The 15,264-nt window shown below is 37.8% G+C and overlaps 2 protein-coding genes across 4 annotated transcripts; one reads left to right on the top strand and one right to left on the bottom strand.

The window, feature by feature from the left end:
- Nucleotides 1–502: 502 nt before the first annotated feature.
- cpsf6 (cleavage and polyadenylation specific factor 6) lies at nt 503–11,732 on the bottom strand. The gene is given in 10 exon segments (XM_043237975.1): nt 503–6,810; nt 7,352–7,505; nt 7,576–7,691; nt 8,811–9,081; nt 9,084–9,299; nt 9,620–9,793; nt 9,910–10,055; nt 10,171–10,274; nt 10,357–10,566; nt 11,606–11,732. Coding segments are annotated over 10 exon segments (1,641 nt in total). The 5' UTR covers nt 11,666–11,732; the 3' UTR covers nt 503–6,620.
- A 393-nt stretch (nt 11,733–12,125) lies between these two features.
- yeats4 (YEATS domain containing 4) lies at nt 12,126–14,274 on the top strand. 3 transcript variants are annotated; one of them, XM_043236240.1, is made up of 8 exons: nt 12,126–12,203; nt 12,319–12,360; nt 12,442–12,561; nt 12,667–12,733; nt 12,822–12,916; nt 13,511–13,600; nt 13,685–13,772; nt 13,882–14,274. In XM_043236240.1, exons 2-8 carry the CDS (start codon nt 12,322–12,324, stop codon nt 14,049–14,051), a joined length of 669 nt encoding a protein of 222 aa, XP_043092175.1. In that variant the 5' UTR covers nt 12,126–12,203; nt 12,319–12,321; the 3' UTR covers nt 14,052–14,274. The 3 variants fall into 3 exon arrangements, with proteins under 3 accessions (XP_043092175.1, XP_043092174.1, XP_043092176.1); XM_043236239.1 differs by having other exon boundaries at nt 12,148–12,360; XM_043236241.1 differs by lacking the exons at nt 12,667–12,733; nt 12,822–12,916 and having other exon boundaries at nt 12,148–12,360.
- The last annotated feature ends 990 nt before the right edge of the window (nt 14,275–15,264 follow it).

A 15,264-nucleotide genomic window follows, 5' to 3' on the forward strand; every position in this document is an offset into this window, starting at 1 on the left:
CAACGTTCACACCCATATTTTCATTACACCCTCAGGACTACTTCCCTGAACCATCCCACTCACGATCTGAAACCCGTTTGCATTAAAACAAAGGACTCTTTTAAGTGACTAGTGTGAAAAAGCCCACATCTGAGGCGTTTTGGAAACTACATGCAAATCACCTGAACAAAGCGGTTTGTGTCGTCTAGCAGCATACCTGACCCATATCTAGGGATCAGTTTCATTCAAACGTTTCAGATACTTGAGGACAAGGAACCTCTGCTGGTCACATCAGGTCACTGCAAGCACTCGACGGCGTCCTCAAGTGGACAATCAAACGATAAATACAACACGTCAAGTGCTTCACTGATCTACATTAGGTCTCAGAATTAATGGAAGCAGTTTTAAATGTTTGTCCAATAGAAAATTACAAAACATTAGAATTTTAATTTCTGCATCCATTGGACTCGGTATTCTCCATTACAACCCGAAAACGTGTAAAGGACAACAAAAAGTGCAAATCTAGTGTGGAAAAAAATTTATTGATTTGGCAAAAATATTTAATAGTAAATCTGAATATATTACATCAGGTAGCCCACATCAATCATGAATACTTAAAGGTGTGTACTGCATCAATGTACAATAAAGGAACCGCTTCAGGAGAACGTCAAGCAGCAAAACCTGAATAAACTTGAGCTGTAAACAAGCTGCAATGCTCTGGGCTACAAAAACACAAAAAACTACAAAATACACAAGTGTACCGATTTCTGTAAGATTTGAAAGGCAAAAACGGACTTACCTCTCAGTCCGGATGTTTATGAGGGAACAGGAACCCACAATATCGATGTCTGTCCTCTTCACTAGCAGAGGATGCGGTTTGAAGAACCACTAGAATTACTCCAATGAACTTGCTCTAACTACAGTGATACACCATCAAACACAGCAATAGAAAGCCCACAGGCTCAGGCAGATAACTGAGCTCACGTGAACCTTAATCTTTCATTCAAACAGATGCAAAGTGACCGATGCACAGGTCATGTGTCCAATACCCAGAAGTACATCTCTCAAATGTCTCAAAATAAAGTGCATGAATATTTACAGTAAGCAGAGATCATCTTACAGACGTGCAAGTGGAAACACTGCTTATTACATCACTAGAAAAACAGCTGCGTAAGCAGTCTACATAAAAATTGGAAACTGCACAATGAATTAGAACAAATTCCTATTAAAACTTAAAAGGAATAGGGTCACAAATGTGCTTAATTTACTCCCCCCTCAGAGCATCCAAAATGTATTAAATGTTTGTTTCTTTATCAGATTTAGAGAAATGTAGCGTTCAATCACTTGCTCACCGGTGAATGTGTGCAGTCAGAAAGAACCTCTAAACAGCTGAGGATTCACAGGTGACAAAATGATGCTAGATTTCTCCATATGATTAAGAAAAAAACACTCCTCTACATCTTGGAAGGCTTGAGGACGGATATATTCTCATTTTGGGTGAACTATTCCTTCAAATTTTAACTATATCAGAATCAAACAAGAGACCTTTTGAGAGACATTGCAGTAAATCCTACAAACACACAAAGACTTGGTATGTACACAAAACAAAGCAGGGACGTCTGCTAGACATTAGAAACGCAGGATATTTTGCTCTATAATTTCCTAGCCATAAAAGATTCATTATTTTGACAAACTACAAATTGAGCACGGTTTCACAGATTTGAATTGCACAGCTCCAATCACAGTCATGAAATCCAATAAACTATGACAAATCAACCCTGCAGGAAGTGGCAATTAATTTGGAATGAACAGGAATTAAAACAGATTGTGCTCAATCTCTTAAAATTAACCCAAATTGGACAAGGCACAATGTTTATAGAAAGATGTCAAACAACCTGAAAGGCATCTCAAACCAATTATTCTGATATCCAAGCAGGACAAGTTGAAAATAAATGTATGCAATTCTGAACAAATAAAAAGCAATGTCTAGCTAAATGTTCAACCCAGTAACCTAAACTAGCAGATCAAGTATGAACAAGCAACAAGTACACACTTTATTACAACACAGATTCTATTTAATAATCAAGGCAAAAAGACACTTACAAACATTATATGGACGAGGGGAAAAAAAGGGAAGAAACATGAAACCAAAAAAAGAAAAGAAAAAAAAAAAAATCCTATAAAAACAAATCTAGCTAACTGACCATTTACAACATTATAGCAGTGGGAAAGTTGTTTTGTGTTTCGAACAAGCAGGCAAATAATTCTTTCGCTGAACTGACTTTAGCACACAGCTACTTCCAAATAAAACTCAAAAATAAAAAGAGCTGTTGGGAATTAAGAGTGAGTATATAATATTTTACAGAACTCTACTTCAGCACTGCAGAGTGTGTCCGGAGTCCGGCGTTCTCCGTGACGGTGCGATGCGGGACGCTGTCGGATGAATCCATGTTGCTCCTGACGTCTCTCCTCCTCCTCTTGCGTTCAGCTGAAAGGTGTCAAAACGAAGGTGGCAGTTTGTTTTGGGGCACAGAACCCAGAAACACACACAGCTGCTTTTCCCCTCTACATCTACACACGCTCAGACCGTCCCAGACATACACAGGCATGCAAACAACTTCTCAACAGCATCAAACTAAGGGGCATAGAGTAACGACTACTGTAAAAGACTAAAGCAATATTTAAAATGTTGTCGTTTCACAAAAGCACAGAATTTGGTAAAAAAGTACAACATTAACTGCAGTCATTAAAACGACCACTGTATTTGAACCAAGCCCCTGGATTCAGTGGATAAATACAGTGTAAAGAGACGACAATCATAAAAAGACATTGGCATGCACAACTATGAAACACTGTACTCAACACCACAACTCTGCAAATACGTCATTTTCACTCTGAAGGACAAAAAGAACTAGTTTAACCAGGAATGAAAGAGTTTGTCCAATATGTAGAGTTTAGTTTTTAAATCAGGTTTGGAGAAACGTAGCTTTCCATCACTCGCTCAGCAATGGATCCTCTGCAGTGAATGGGTGCCGTCAGAACGAGGGTCCAAACAGCTGATAAAAACAAACTCATTCGGACGGCACCCATTCACTGCAGAGCGAGTGACGCTACATTCCTCCAGATCTGATGAAGAAAACTCAACCACATCATGAATGGCTTAAAAGTGAACATTGAGCAAATGCTCATTTCTGGATGAACCATTTCTTTAAAATCATCATTAGCAATTAATCATGTCTGACGTCTAATATTCATCCATGACAATGATAAATGTATAGTATTCACAATACCCACATCAAAAACTGTAATTCACGAGTTGACCAATTGGCAAAGTATGCATTAATAGATTCATATGAAAATAGGTGGCTTTTAGTCCCATTGAGAAATCAACCAACCAAAACAAATTCATACAAATCAGCATCTGTATTAAAGGTACATTTTAATCAAAGTTCAAAACAAATTGATACAGGTTGCAACAAGATGAGAGGATAAAAAATTTAATATTGAAGATGAAAAACCGCAATTCATTGCAGTGAAGTACAGAAAAAGTGCATGCATGAGCTGGATCTGTAGAAGAAGAGGTTATGGACATTAACTGCATAAAACTCCCTATATTATGATACTGATCGACATTGTTTTGGTTGATTGGTTTATCTCAATGTAAAACATGTACGATATCTTGTGGCATCAAACAAGGTTAACTAGCAATTATTTTGAGTTTAGTTTTTTTTCTATTCAATATCACAGTTAAATCTCAATTATATAAGCAGATGCGATTACTTAATCTGTTTATTTTGTAAACGTCATCTCTTTATCTTATGGAACACCACATCTAAAAGGTTTCACGTCGAAAAATTAATGCTTCAGTCATGGACAAGTCCACATAATAAACTGCGAGATACAGACATTTAAAAAACACATTTTATGTTGGCTTTTACTGAATTAAAATTCTTTTAGTGCATTTAACTAGTTATTCAGCTTCAATTAAACAAATTAGAAACGCTAATGTGCATTCTTTTTTTCTACAACAGGAAAAAAAACAAACAAAAAACACTTAACTCTTAATATTTCCCCCATAGTGTCCACTTTACCTCTGAGAACAAGCATCAAATCAATATTTCAGATTTGGTCCACTCCCATTGCTAAAAGCATCCGTTTAATTGTTTACCATTTCATGCATCAGTTCTACTGAGCAAATGAAACGTCTAAGAGTTCAAGAAAAGGAAGAAAAGTTTAAATTGCTTGATTCTAGTGATTCAGTGGACACTAGAGTTACAGTACACAGGGTTGGACAAAATTCAGCGACTAATAGTACTTTGCCCTTCTGCCGGTCAAGAAAGATAGACAACACAAAAAGTACTGAAGACGTGGTTTGTTATTAAAACATTAGATTGTGTCTTAAGTCATTTATAGGTGTTTCAGCCCATTTTAGTACAAGATCTTTCAGAAATAATTAGCAAGTTAGACATTAACATACAGCTTCTTACGCTGAATTTGTTAACGGTGTAGTTTGTGTTTGGAATTAAAATAATACTAGTACTACTAATACTAGTAACACACTCACAAAAACAAGTTTGTCCAATCCTGTGACAACATCTTATAGAAGCACAATACTGAACAGAGGAAAAGGGCTGCGATTAATACCACGTGAGGACCATTACTTCAGAAAAACCTGCACAAATAACCTGGAAACACAGTCATTTCTGCAGATGCATTCAAGACAGAGACACTACATCCAAAAATCCCAATAAATCCCACAAAACAGGGCTCTAACGCAATGGTTTGCAGTGGTTAAGAGCTATTCAAAATTTCTAACCAGATGCATACTTTAAAAGTGCAACAATTTCTGAGTTAATAACAGCGGAACAAAATTGCAAATTGTGCATTGCTGACTTTCCCTGAATGGTGTTACTGCAATTATAGGTTGTACAATTGAGAACACAGAAAAACAAAAATAAAACAAAACACCTGAATAAATGGCAGTTTTTTGATAAGAGGCCAGAACAACAATTTGGAGGCTACCAGAATTACATTCAACAAAACTAACAAAGTTGGGCATTTACAATCTATCTGCTAAACCGGAGTTACGGTTTTCATCTAAATCTAGAATATGTGGGGTCACTCACAATGCATCACACACGATATTACAGTGTCCTCAGCATTTACATACAAATTATGCACAAATTTACATTTAAATACAAATTTAGCCTGTAGGAACACCATCACACAGCAGAGCCATGAGGTAACAGTAAAACGAGTCTAAAAATCAGACCAACAGGGTTTGAACTGAGGACATGTGCTGCATTAATTTAAATACTGATTGTGAAAATATTTATTAAATATGCTGCATTTTAAAAATCACAAACATGAGTGTAAAAAAACAGTGTTAAAAAAGCTAAAAATGTTCACATGTCTCTGGAAAAGCAATATAGCAGTTCTTCTCCATTTGTTTAGCATTAAAGTAAATGATAAAATGAAAAGCAAAACTGGTTTAACTGACATTGTAGATCTACCTTTATTTTAACATTTAACGCCATAAACAAAAAAATAGTGAAGAACTGCTACATGTGCAGCATCTAAGAGGTCGTAACATTAAATATGGAAAATAAATGAATAACGGTATGTAAACCAGGAAAATGTCAAATTCAGATAAGAAAACGATGGAGAAGTTTGACTAGCTATTAAAACCTACAAATGCGACATACTAGGATGCAGACGATGACCCTTTACAGTACAAATACATTTAGCTTGTTCTGGACATTCAGAAAGCGTTTTCTTAAGTTACTGTACAGATGTGTTCAGGACTAAACCATACACATGAAAATTTTAATTTGCCTACACCATGACAACTCAACCTGATAAGACGACTAGCTTCATGTTTATAAATGCCAAAGCAGATCAACTCCACTCCATTCATTTGCTTTTCACAACAAATCAGAGAGGAACTAAACACTAGAACAATAATTATCAACATCAAATCTGCCTGCAAGAACGCACAGCCTGAGAAACAATTTTGCTCATTTCAATACATTCATTTTCTCTCAAATCAAACTTCTATACATTTATGGTCACACGTTGAATTTATATTTCACTCATCCTGAATTAGGTTTTTTGTCAAACAATTAGTCAAAATGAGGAGGAAAGTGTTGTTTGACATTTGCAGAGTCTCAAAAGTAGCAGCAAATTCCAGTTAAATGGACAAATAAGTGCTGTAGCTTGCATTTTAAAATGCAAATGCATTTTGATTTTTTTTTTTATAAAAATGTTGAAATACATAATCTTTCAAAAGACAGACAGGTTATCAATACAACAGTGGGACAGTTTATGGTTGCTGGTGCTGATATTGCACATTAAACGGCTTCAAGACCAGGCACAAAGGTTTTAAGAATCAGCGTACTCAGTTCACGCTACATTCGTAAATAAAAGGGGAAAAAAATAGATTAGCTGTAGGGAAAAATAAAAATAAAAAAATGACAGTACTTGTCATTACATTATAGGTTAAGGGGCTCACCTTTTCTGATCACGTACCTGTGATCCCGACCTCTGCAGGATAAGATGTAAGCACATCTGAATCCTGAAGGAAGAGGGGAGAAAAACAAACAAACGACAGAAACAAACAGGATACACACCTTCCTTTCCAACTAACGGCGATACTCCCGCTCACGTTCTCTGTCTCTCTCGCGGTCACGGTCGCGGTCTCTCTCACGATGACGGTCTCTCTCACGGCTGCGCTCTCTGTAATAGTCCTCGTGTCGGTCTCGGCTGCGAGACTTGCGTCGATGCTTCTCACGAGAACGACTGTGGTCCCTCTCCCTGGAACGTTCCCGTCTGCTAAAGGTCAAAAAGCATGAAAGAGAATATGAAACCACAAGTAATACTTTTATCAACGAGCCAAATAAATACGCATCAATTTTTCCACCTATGAAACATTTTGTGTCAGTAAGATGTGTGCACATGAAACTTTGCAATACATTAAAAAGAATTTAAATAAATTTTACAATACAAGCTAAATTATAAGATGTACTGCAAAACTTTAATTACATGGAAAAATGAAATGCATTAATTTTGCACGCACTTTTACATCCATTATTTGTAAAGTATCAGTTTTTTCATGCCTCAATTTGCAATGCATTAATAGGTTACAAAAATAATTTTGCATGCATCCAATTTTAAATTGCACCAACTTGACACAATGCATAAATTCAATAGAATATACATGGTGGGACTGCATCTTTGTAATCTGGATTATCAATCAGGTTTTCACTCTCACCAACTAAACCAGTAGAAAAGTGATCTCAAAAGACACTTCACCCATGCAAACACAATGCATCCCGTAGAGCAAACAAAAGCACTAAATCCACAAGATCTTTACCTCGATGCAGAACCATAGGATTTGGACTCGATTCCATGCAAGCAGTCCTGCAGGGAGCTGATGAGGACTTTGCAGCGGTCGTCAGCAGAAACCTTCGACTGCTTGATCAGGGAGATGGCCGTCACCAGAGTCTCTATAGCACTGCCGTAATCCGCTGCAAAAACAGAGCGTTTAATTACAACCTTACAAACCAAACCAAACATTTGTGCTTCAAGTTTCCGCACCTGCACTCGCGTCCGATACTGCCCTCGAGATAGCGCTGCTGGAGATAGCTCTGTTGCGATTCATGATCTCCTCAAACTCTGCTTCACTCAGAGGAGCACGAGATGAATCCATGTCCCTAAAAAGAGAGAAAGCAGATGCACTGAGAATACAAGCATGAGTCAGAAAGAAAACACAACGCATCAATTCACACAGAGCAGCAGTGCCGTTAGTGCTGAATCACACGGCATGTTAAAATTAGTGATGCACTGATTTTTTTTAGTAACCAAAAATGTGCACGCTGTAAATAAACTCTTTTCAGTGCATCACTTGTTAAAATTCACTGCAGAGTCGGCACACACTCCATGCGTTCACAACATTCAAGCCTGAAAAAAAGATCCTCGTTCAGGATCCTGGTCTCAGCGGACGGTTACTTCACTAACCCTTGATCACTTGTATTGTGCAAGTGCTGGCCAGGGTTTTTGACATCAACCAACCCCTCGTTTATCCAGGGCTCAAAGCCACATACTACAGGGGGTCTGAAGTTACTGAAGAAAGGCCAGAGAGGAGATTCAGGGTCAGACTGAAGCCACACGCTTTAATAACATCCACTCCTGGTTCTGTGGTTAATAGTGAGTACTAAATTGCCATGGCTGAGATTTCATGAAATTCTGTGTTGCATTTTAGAGTTTCCAAAAATAACAATATTAGTACAGTACTTCTAAAATATGACTTAAATTTTTATTTATACATATATAGACTTTATACAATACTTTTTGTAATTCTGAAATTAAGTATTGTTAGTTAATACACGTTGCATGCTTTACAGTAAAAATATACACAAAAAAGTTATACTATTGCCGTAAACAGTTAATAAGTATCTAATGCTGTATTACTGCAATTACTTACTGTTACCATTATTAATACTAAAATGAATTTGTGGCCAAGTTGTGCATCTACAAAAAAGAAGCTTCATTATTTTTTACTGTAAAAAATGGTTATAATAATTAAATATGATAGTTTTGTGTTATTTGAAAAAAAGTCCTTTAGCAGTAATTAAACCTGAAGCTTATGGTGCTCGGGGGAAAAAAAAACAAACAAACAAAAAACCCACACCAACATTTAAATGCTCTGTTGCCATTTTCTTTTGATTTAATGAAGCCCTAGACCATCATCTACCCAATTCAGTTTCCATTGGTACAGCCAGAGAACTTGTTACATTTAGAGATTTGCAGTGCAGTGAAGGTAAGGTGTTTACCTGCCGCCAGGGCCATAGTCTCTGTCGTATGGAGGTGGGCGGCCATACATTTCACCCGGCGGGGGGCCCCTGCTGTCGGACGATGGCATGTTGTTGTTTCCAGGTGGTGGAAAGAAGGCCGGGTTGACGTGAGGAGCCGGAGGTGGACCTCCAGGGGGGGGTCCCTGCATGTGAGGTGGAGGAGCAAGGCCAAGTGGGGGTCCTAAGGGCCCAGGTGGACGGGGTGGGAAGGGTCCCGGAGGGGGCGGACCCTGCTGAGGTGGAGGGGGCCTGGGGGAGGCCCGTATCCAGGTGGGGGTGGGCCAGGAGGCATCGGACCCATAGGAGGCTGACCAAACTGACCAGGAAACATGACGGGTGGAGGAGGACGGTCTCCTCTGTTTGGAGGACCTCCGAGGGGCGGCAGCAAACCTTGTCCAGGTGGAGGGGGCCCAGGGGGTCCTGGAGGCCCAGGTGGGCCAGAGGGAGGACGGGGTGGCCCTTGCATTCCTACAAGAGGAGGATTTAAAAATTAACTTGCAATGATCAAAAAGTACAAAAAAAGTACAAAAGGAGTGCAAAGACCCCCAAAATTTCATCAGAGAAATCCCTTTGACTGAAAAACAACCACTAGTTCCCATGGAGATTTAAAGTTAGTAATTCAATTCAAAAAAGAAAACAGCCATTTTCATGATTCTGGTATTGAATGTTTACATGACTTAAATGACAATTAATATTATGTTTCAGTTAAACTATTTTTGGTAAAAGCTTCATATGATTTTTTTAGAGATAATTTTAGTAAGTGTTTTTTCTAATATAGCGACTCATACCTGGAAAATGTGGCGGAGGTCCACCAGGTCCAACTGGTCCAGGAAAGCGGTCTCCTCCCGGGCCAGGTGGGGTGGGAAAGCGTCCTCGATTCTTGCCAAGTGGGAAGCCGCTACGAGATCCTGAGCCCGGAGGCCCTGCCTTCCCCTCTCCGGACATCTGCCCGGACTGTGTGCCTGAGTGGACAACAAAAAACAAAAACAAAACGGACCATAAAACAACTGCAGCGCAAACACAGCAACAAGCTCACTAAGCTCCATTTAGTTGGATTTTCTGTAAACAGGGGTCTCACTTTTTCGCGACTGCATCTCAAACTGGCTGAGAGACTGTTTGTTGCAAGGAGTGACGATCGGGTTTTGTCCATGCAGCTCACGTTTGGACAGCAGGTCCATCAGCTTCCTGGATGAGGAGTCTGACCCCACGCAGACCAGAGCAAACCTGTGAAGCACAGTCATGATGCTGAGCTCTATAAAAACCATGCAACCGAGCGTCACATCGGGGCTGATCTGTAGATTTGCACAGACCTAAGAAAAGCATTTCAGACTTCACTTACCCTTTTGACTGGCCGTTTGCTCGATTCTCAAAAAACTTGATCTCCAGCACATCATTGATGCCTATTGAGCGAATAGCATCGGTCAAATCTTCATCAGTGGTCCACTGTAAAGAAGAAAAACCTTAGTTACACTTTGCGTGTAATAAATATACATCCAGCAAGTGATAGAGGGGGCACAAGACTGACCCATGTGAGGTTGCCAATGTACAGAGCGATTCGTTTGCCAGTGTAGGTGTAGACGACGTTTGGCGGAGCGCCTTTGTTCCCCTCGGATCCTCCCGGGGCAGGCAGGTTGTCCAGGTAATCTCGGTCCTCAGGTGCGTCTCCGTTGTTGGCAGATGGTGAGATGACATCATCATACAGGTCAATCTGCTCATGAACAGGATAATCTGATTCCTGTGGAGGCAGAAAGACAGACACATTTCAGAAACATTCACAGGACAGGCATCTCAACCCTTTTAGCGTCACAAAAGGTACTAGTTAACTGCAAACTTTTATTTTAATAATACTATTTTAATAACTAAAAACAGACTTTTGTCATTTTGATTATTTTCACTTTAAAAATGTAGTACATTTAGTTGAATTTCTCGTTTCAAGTTAACAAATTTTGACATTTTACTTGTTTCTTTTTAAGATGTCTTCACGCTTTATACCCATTGTATTTCAGTTAGTTACAACATCAAGTTACATTAAATGAAAGGTTTTTAATCATTCAAAAAACTGAATATTTGAAATGAAGTTCTTATAAGCATTACTAGAAAATTATATATATATATATATATATATATATATATATATATATATATATATATATATATATATATATACACACACACACACACACAAAACAAAATCGACACGCAAATAATTCAAAATAGCAAATAAAATCTTGCAATCAATCAACATTCTCTGATGGCCTGATTTGAACTCCTGTTTTCAAAACTAATTTGCATATTATTAAAACGAACGACCCAGCGTCGAGTATGTAAATATTAAACCTGCATCAACTACAAGCACGTTTAAAAGTCTTTGAAGCTTCGTAATGTCAGATTAGTTATTCATACGCAGTACTCCGTCCGGTTGAAGAGATACTGCGCGCCGCGCTCGGCCTACTGTAGCTGCACGAGACCAAACAATGAACGCGCACGCGACGCAACGGATTCCGTTTCGCGCCACAAACCTGTGCTCCAAATACAAATACCAACGTAATACTGGTATCGTGTAGATAACTAACAACAAATAAGATATGTAACTGACTTAACCTTTATATTACCATACACATACGCTGCTAGCTAGCTAGCCGCTAGAGTTAGCAAACGCCCTAATAAACCACCAAAGAGCGTAGCATGTTTCCGTGGCCTTTTTTTCAATCTGCACGTGCAACACGTAAACTATTTCTTACTAAGCAAGCGTATATGTTCAAACTGAACCTGACCTGATTAAATTCCTCTTCTACATCGGCGTAAATATCGATGTGGTCGACACCGTCCGCCATTTTCTGTTTCCCTCCTCCTCCACTGTGCTCGCGCTGCGCGTGAAGAAGAGACGGCGAAACGTGAAGCCAGAAACGAAAACGACGACGCGCTAATGGATTATAAGCGATTTCAAAATAAAGCGGAATTTTTTCCCTCACCTATGACGTTGTGCTAAGATCCACTTTATTGTCTTCATATTAATATTTTCTTTTTATATTAATAACAGTAGCCTCAAAACCGACGGATTACATTTAAATTATGTTGTTAATCTTTCAAGTCAAAATAATTTGCTGGGTAATATTACTTTAATATTACTTTTTTTATTTTTATAAATTATTAAATGTTTACATCTTAACTATGCTCTTTTACCTGCTAGTTAAATACGTTTAAATCATTTAATAAAAATAATATTATAGCCAAATAAAGACATTATAACCCAGAACAGAAACATGTTTCCTAATAAACGTTTATTGGGACTCTTAATTTGAAGTTTGACTCGCAAACGAAGACGGAGTGCTATGAGAGCTACGTGCTCATGCTTTCTTCACGAAGAAACATGTATGTTGTTCTTAATGGCAGTTCCGTACAATAAATCAGTTCATTTCCGAACTGTACTCTTTTCGTAGAAGCCAATTCGAGTAAAACACTTGACTTTTTGTGTACTATGTTTAAGAGGATGGCTGAATTTGGTCCAGATTCGGGGGGTCGAGTGAAGGTAGGTATCGTTAGCGATCATGATGCTAATGCTGATGTTCGTTTACAATAACAATGGATTCATGTGTTTATTATAATCCAGGGAGTGACTATCGTGAAACCCATAGTGTTTGGAAACGTCGCACGCTATTTTGGAAAGAAAAGAGAAGACGATGGTCACACTCATCAGTGGACAGTTTATGTGAAGCCTTACAGAAATGAGGTTGACTCTTATTTCATTTTAAATGTTGCGTATGTATGGTGAATTTTTAATTTGTAATATATTAACAAAGTGCTCTTTTTCTTATTACCCCACTGATATCCCCAGGATATGTCTGCTTATGTCAAAAAAATACAATTCAAACTGCATGAAAGTTACGGGAACCCTTTAAGAGGTGTGCAATTTAGCTGGTTTTATAATATTATAGTGTAATATCAAAAATGCAAGTCACTGATCATAACTCACTCATCGTATTCTTTCAGTGGTTACGAAGCCTCCATATGAGATTACTGAGACTGGATGGGGAGAGTTTGAGATCATCATAAAGATCTTTTTCATCGATCCAAATGAGAGACCGGTACATGTCATCAAATGACACTTTTTCCTGTGTGTAAATTATTGCAGGATTGTTTTAATGTTTTGGATGCTACAGACCCCCAAACACGATCATCCTCATTGCACCCCTATAATAAATACATTATTTGTAATAAATAAATTACAATGCAACATCAAAAAATCTAGCATTGATTGCAAATATTTGGTTATTATTATATTACATTACTTACTTTTTCTTTCATGCAGTATAGTACCGAACTGTTAGATTTGTTATTTAAACCAAACAAATATTTTTCATTTACACATTTTATTGAAACAATTTGTTTGTACTTACCATTTTAACATTTTCAGTAGAAATCAAGTAAAATCAAGTTTATATTTATTTTCAGAAAATGTTGTTCATTTTATTATATATTTTTTTCACTAATTTAAAATGTGTGAAATCTTATTTTTATAGTATTACATATTATCATTTATATATATATATATATATATATATATGAAATATTATTGTAAAAGCTCTATACTGTTGCACATGAACTGAAGTGAATAGCACCAGTTTGACACCCTCACCATCGGTCTCCCTAAAAACGGTTTGATGTTGTGGTGTGTTCAGGTCACACTGTATCACCTGCTGAAGCTCTTCCAGTCAGACTCCAGTGCCATGCCGAAGAAGACCGTTGTGTCCGAGTTCTACGATGAGATGGTGCCAATTCAAACAGAACAACATAACATGTTATTGACGTATCAGTACAGTCAGTGCTAAAGCATAAAGTCTGTGTTTCTGCAGATATTTCAAGACCCTACAGCCATGATGCAACAGCTCCTGAACACCACCAGACAGCTGACTTTGGGGGCCTACAAACACGAGACAGAGTGTGAGTGCTTCACTTACCTGCACAGCATGTGAAGATACCATCAGTCAGACAGTGTGCTTTATACATACGACAATTACAGCACGTCTGATTATGTCAACTAATCATTTAGTTGCAGAGCTGGAGGTACGAACACGAGAAAAAGTGGAAGCGGCGAAGAAGAAGACAAGCCTGGAGATTGCAGAGCTGAAGGAGCGACTGAAAGCCTCCAGAGAAAACATCAACTTCCTGAAAGGAGAGATACGCAGACTGGAAGAGGAGGACCAGATGAAGGACCACTGAGGACTTCAGCATCATCACACAGCTGTGAACACTTACTGGGACTGATCACTTCACATTTCAGTAGAGAACAACTATGTGTTGTGCAGTTTTATGTCCAGATCAGCAAAATGTGTGAAAATATGAGACTACCTTTTGAGCTTCTGTAGTTATCACAGACATGTTTTGTATAAATAAACCTTTTTTTGTTGTTGTTGTTTTTTTACAAATACAAATATTGTCTGATTACTGTCCAGTTTTATTTCATACTTTAAAAATATTTTGTTTCAAGCACCTTTCCAGAAAATTAGCCCTTAAACCACTTTATATATATATACACATATATATATATATATATATACAGACATATATATATGTGTATATGTATATATATACATACACACACATATATATATATATATATATATATATATATATTATATACATACACACATATATATATATATATATATAAAAAAAATATATAAGTAGCTTTGGTTAAAAGCGTCTATTAAATGTCTAAAAGTTTTTTCCTCCACTAGAGGCTGCTAAAGCACAACCACACATCAATGAACCACATTACCGTTTCTGACATTAAAATACTCAAATATGGAAATATGTCCACCCCAAACCACCAAATTAATACTTGATAAGGGAAAGTAGCTTTAAGGGGAATAACAATACATATTTTTGGCACATATCTCAATGTACAGCCAGTATTTTTTATGTCACGTAATACGTGAAAATAAATCATTACTATATATAAATCATACAGGATTTGCTTATTTTTGGTATGCAAAAACGAAAATAATAAAAATAATTTCCTTGGTATTTCGAAAGTAACTTTCCTTGTTTTGTTAGTGCACAGGAGAATATTCTTCACGTACAGTAGGGTGTACTATGAATCCTGAAAATTCTTCATTAGTTTAAAATGTTTTTTTATACACATACAATACACACATGCGACCCGGATGTAGTAGTAATGGGCATCTCTCTCTCTCTCTCTCTCTCTCTCTCTCTCTCTCTCTCTCTCTCTCTCTCTCTCTCTCTCTCTCTCTCTCTCTCTCTCTCTCTCTCTCTCTCTCTCTCTCTCTCTCTCTCTCTCTCTCTACAGTCTCTTCTGCTCTCTCTCTCTTCACTCTTCTCTCTCTCGCTGCTGCGCCAAAATATCTCATTTATTTGGCCTGAGAGAGAAAGCGAAGGAGAGAAACCTCACCAGGCTTAACTTTCTGGATCG

This window comes from Puntigrus tetrazona, chromosome 4, assembly GCF_018831695.1.
Source record: "Puntigrus tetrazona isolate hp1 chromosome 4, ASM1883169v1, whole genome shotgun sequence".
NCBI classification, from domain to species: Eukaryota; Metazoa; Chordata; class Actinopteri; order Cypriniformes; family Cyprinidae; genus Puntigrus; species Puntigrus tetrazona.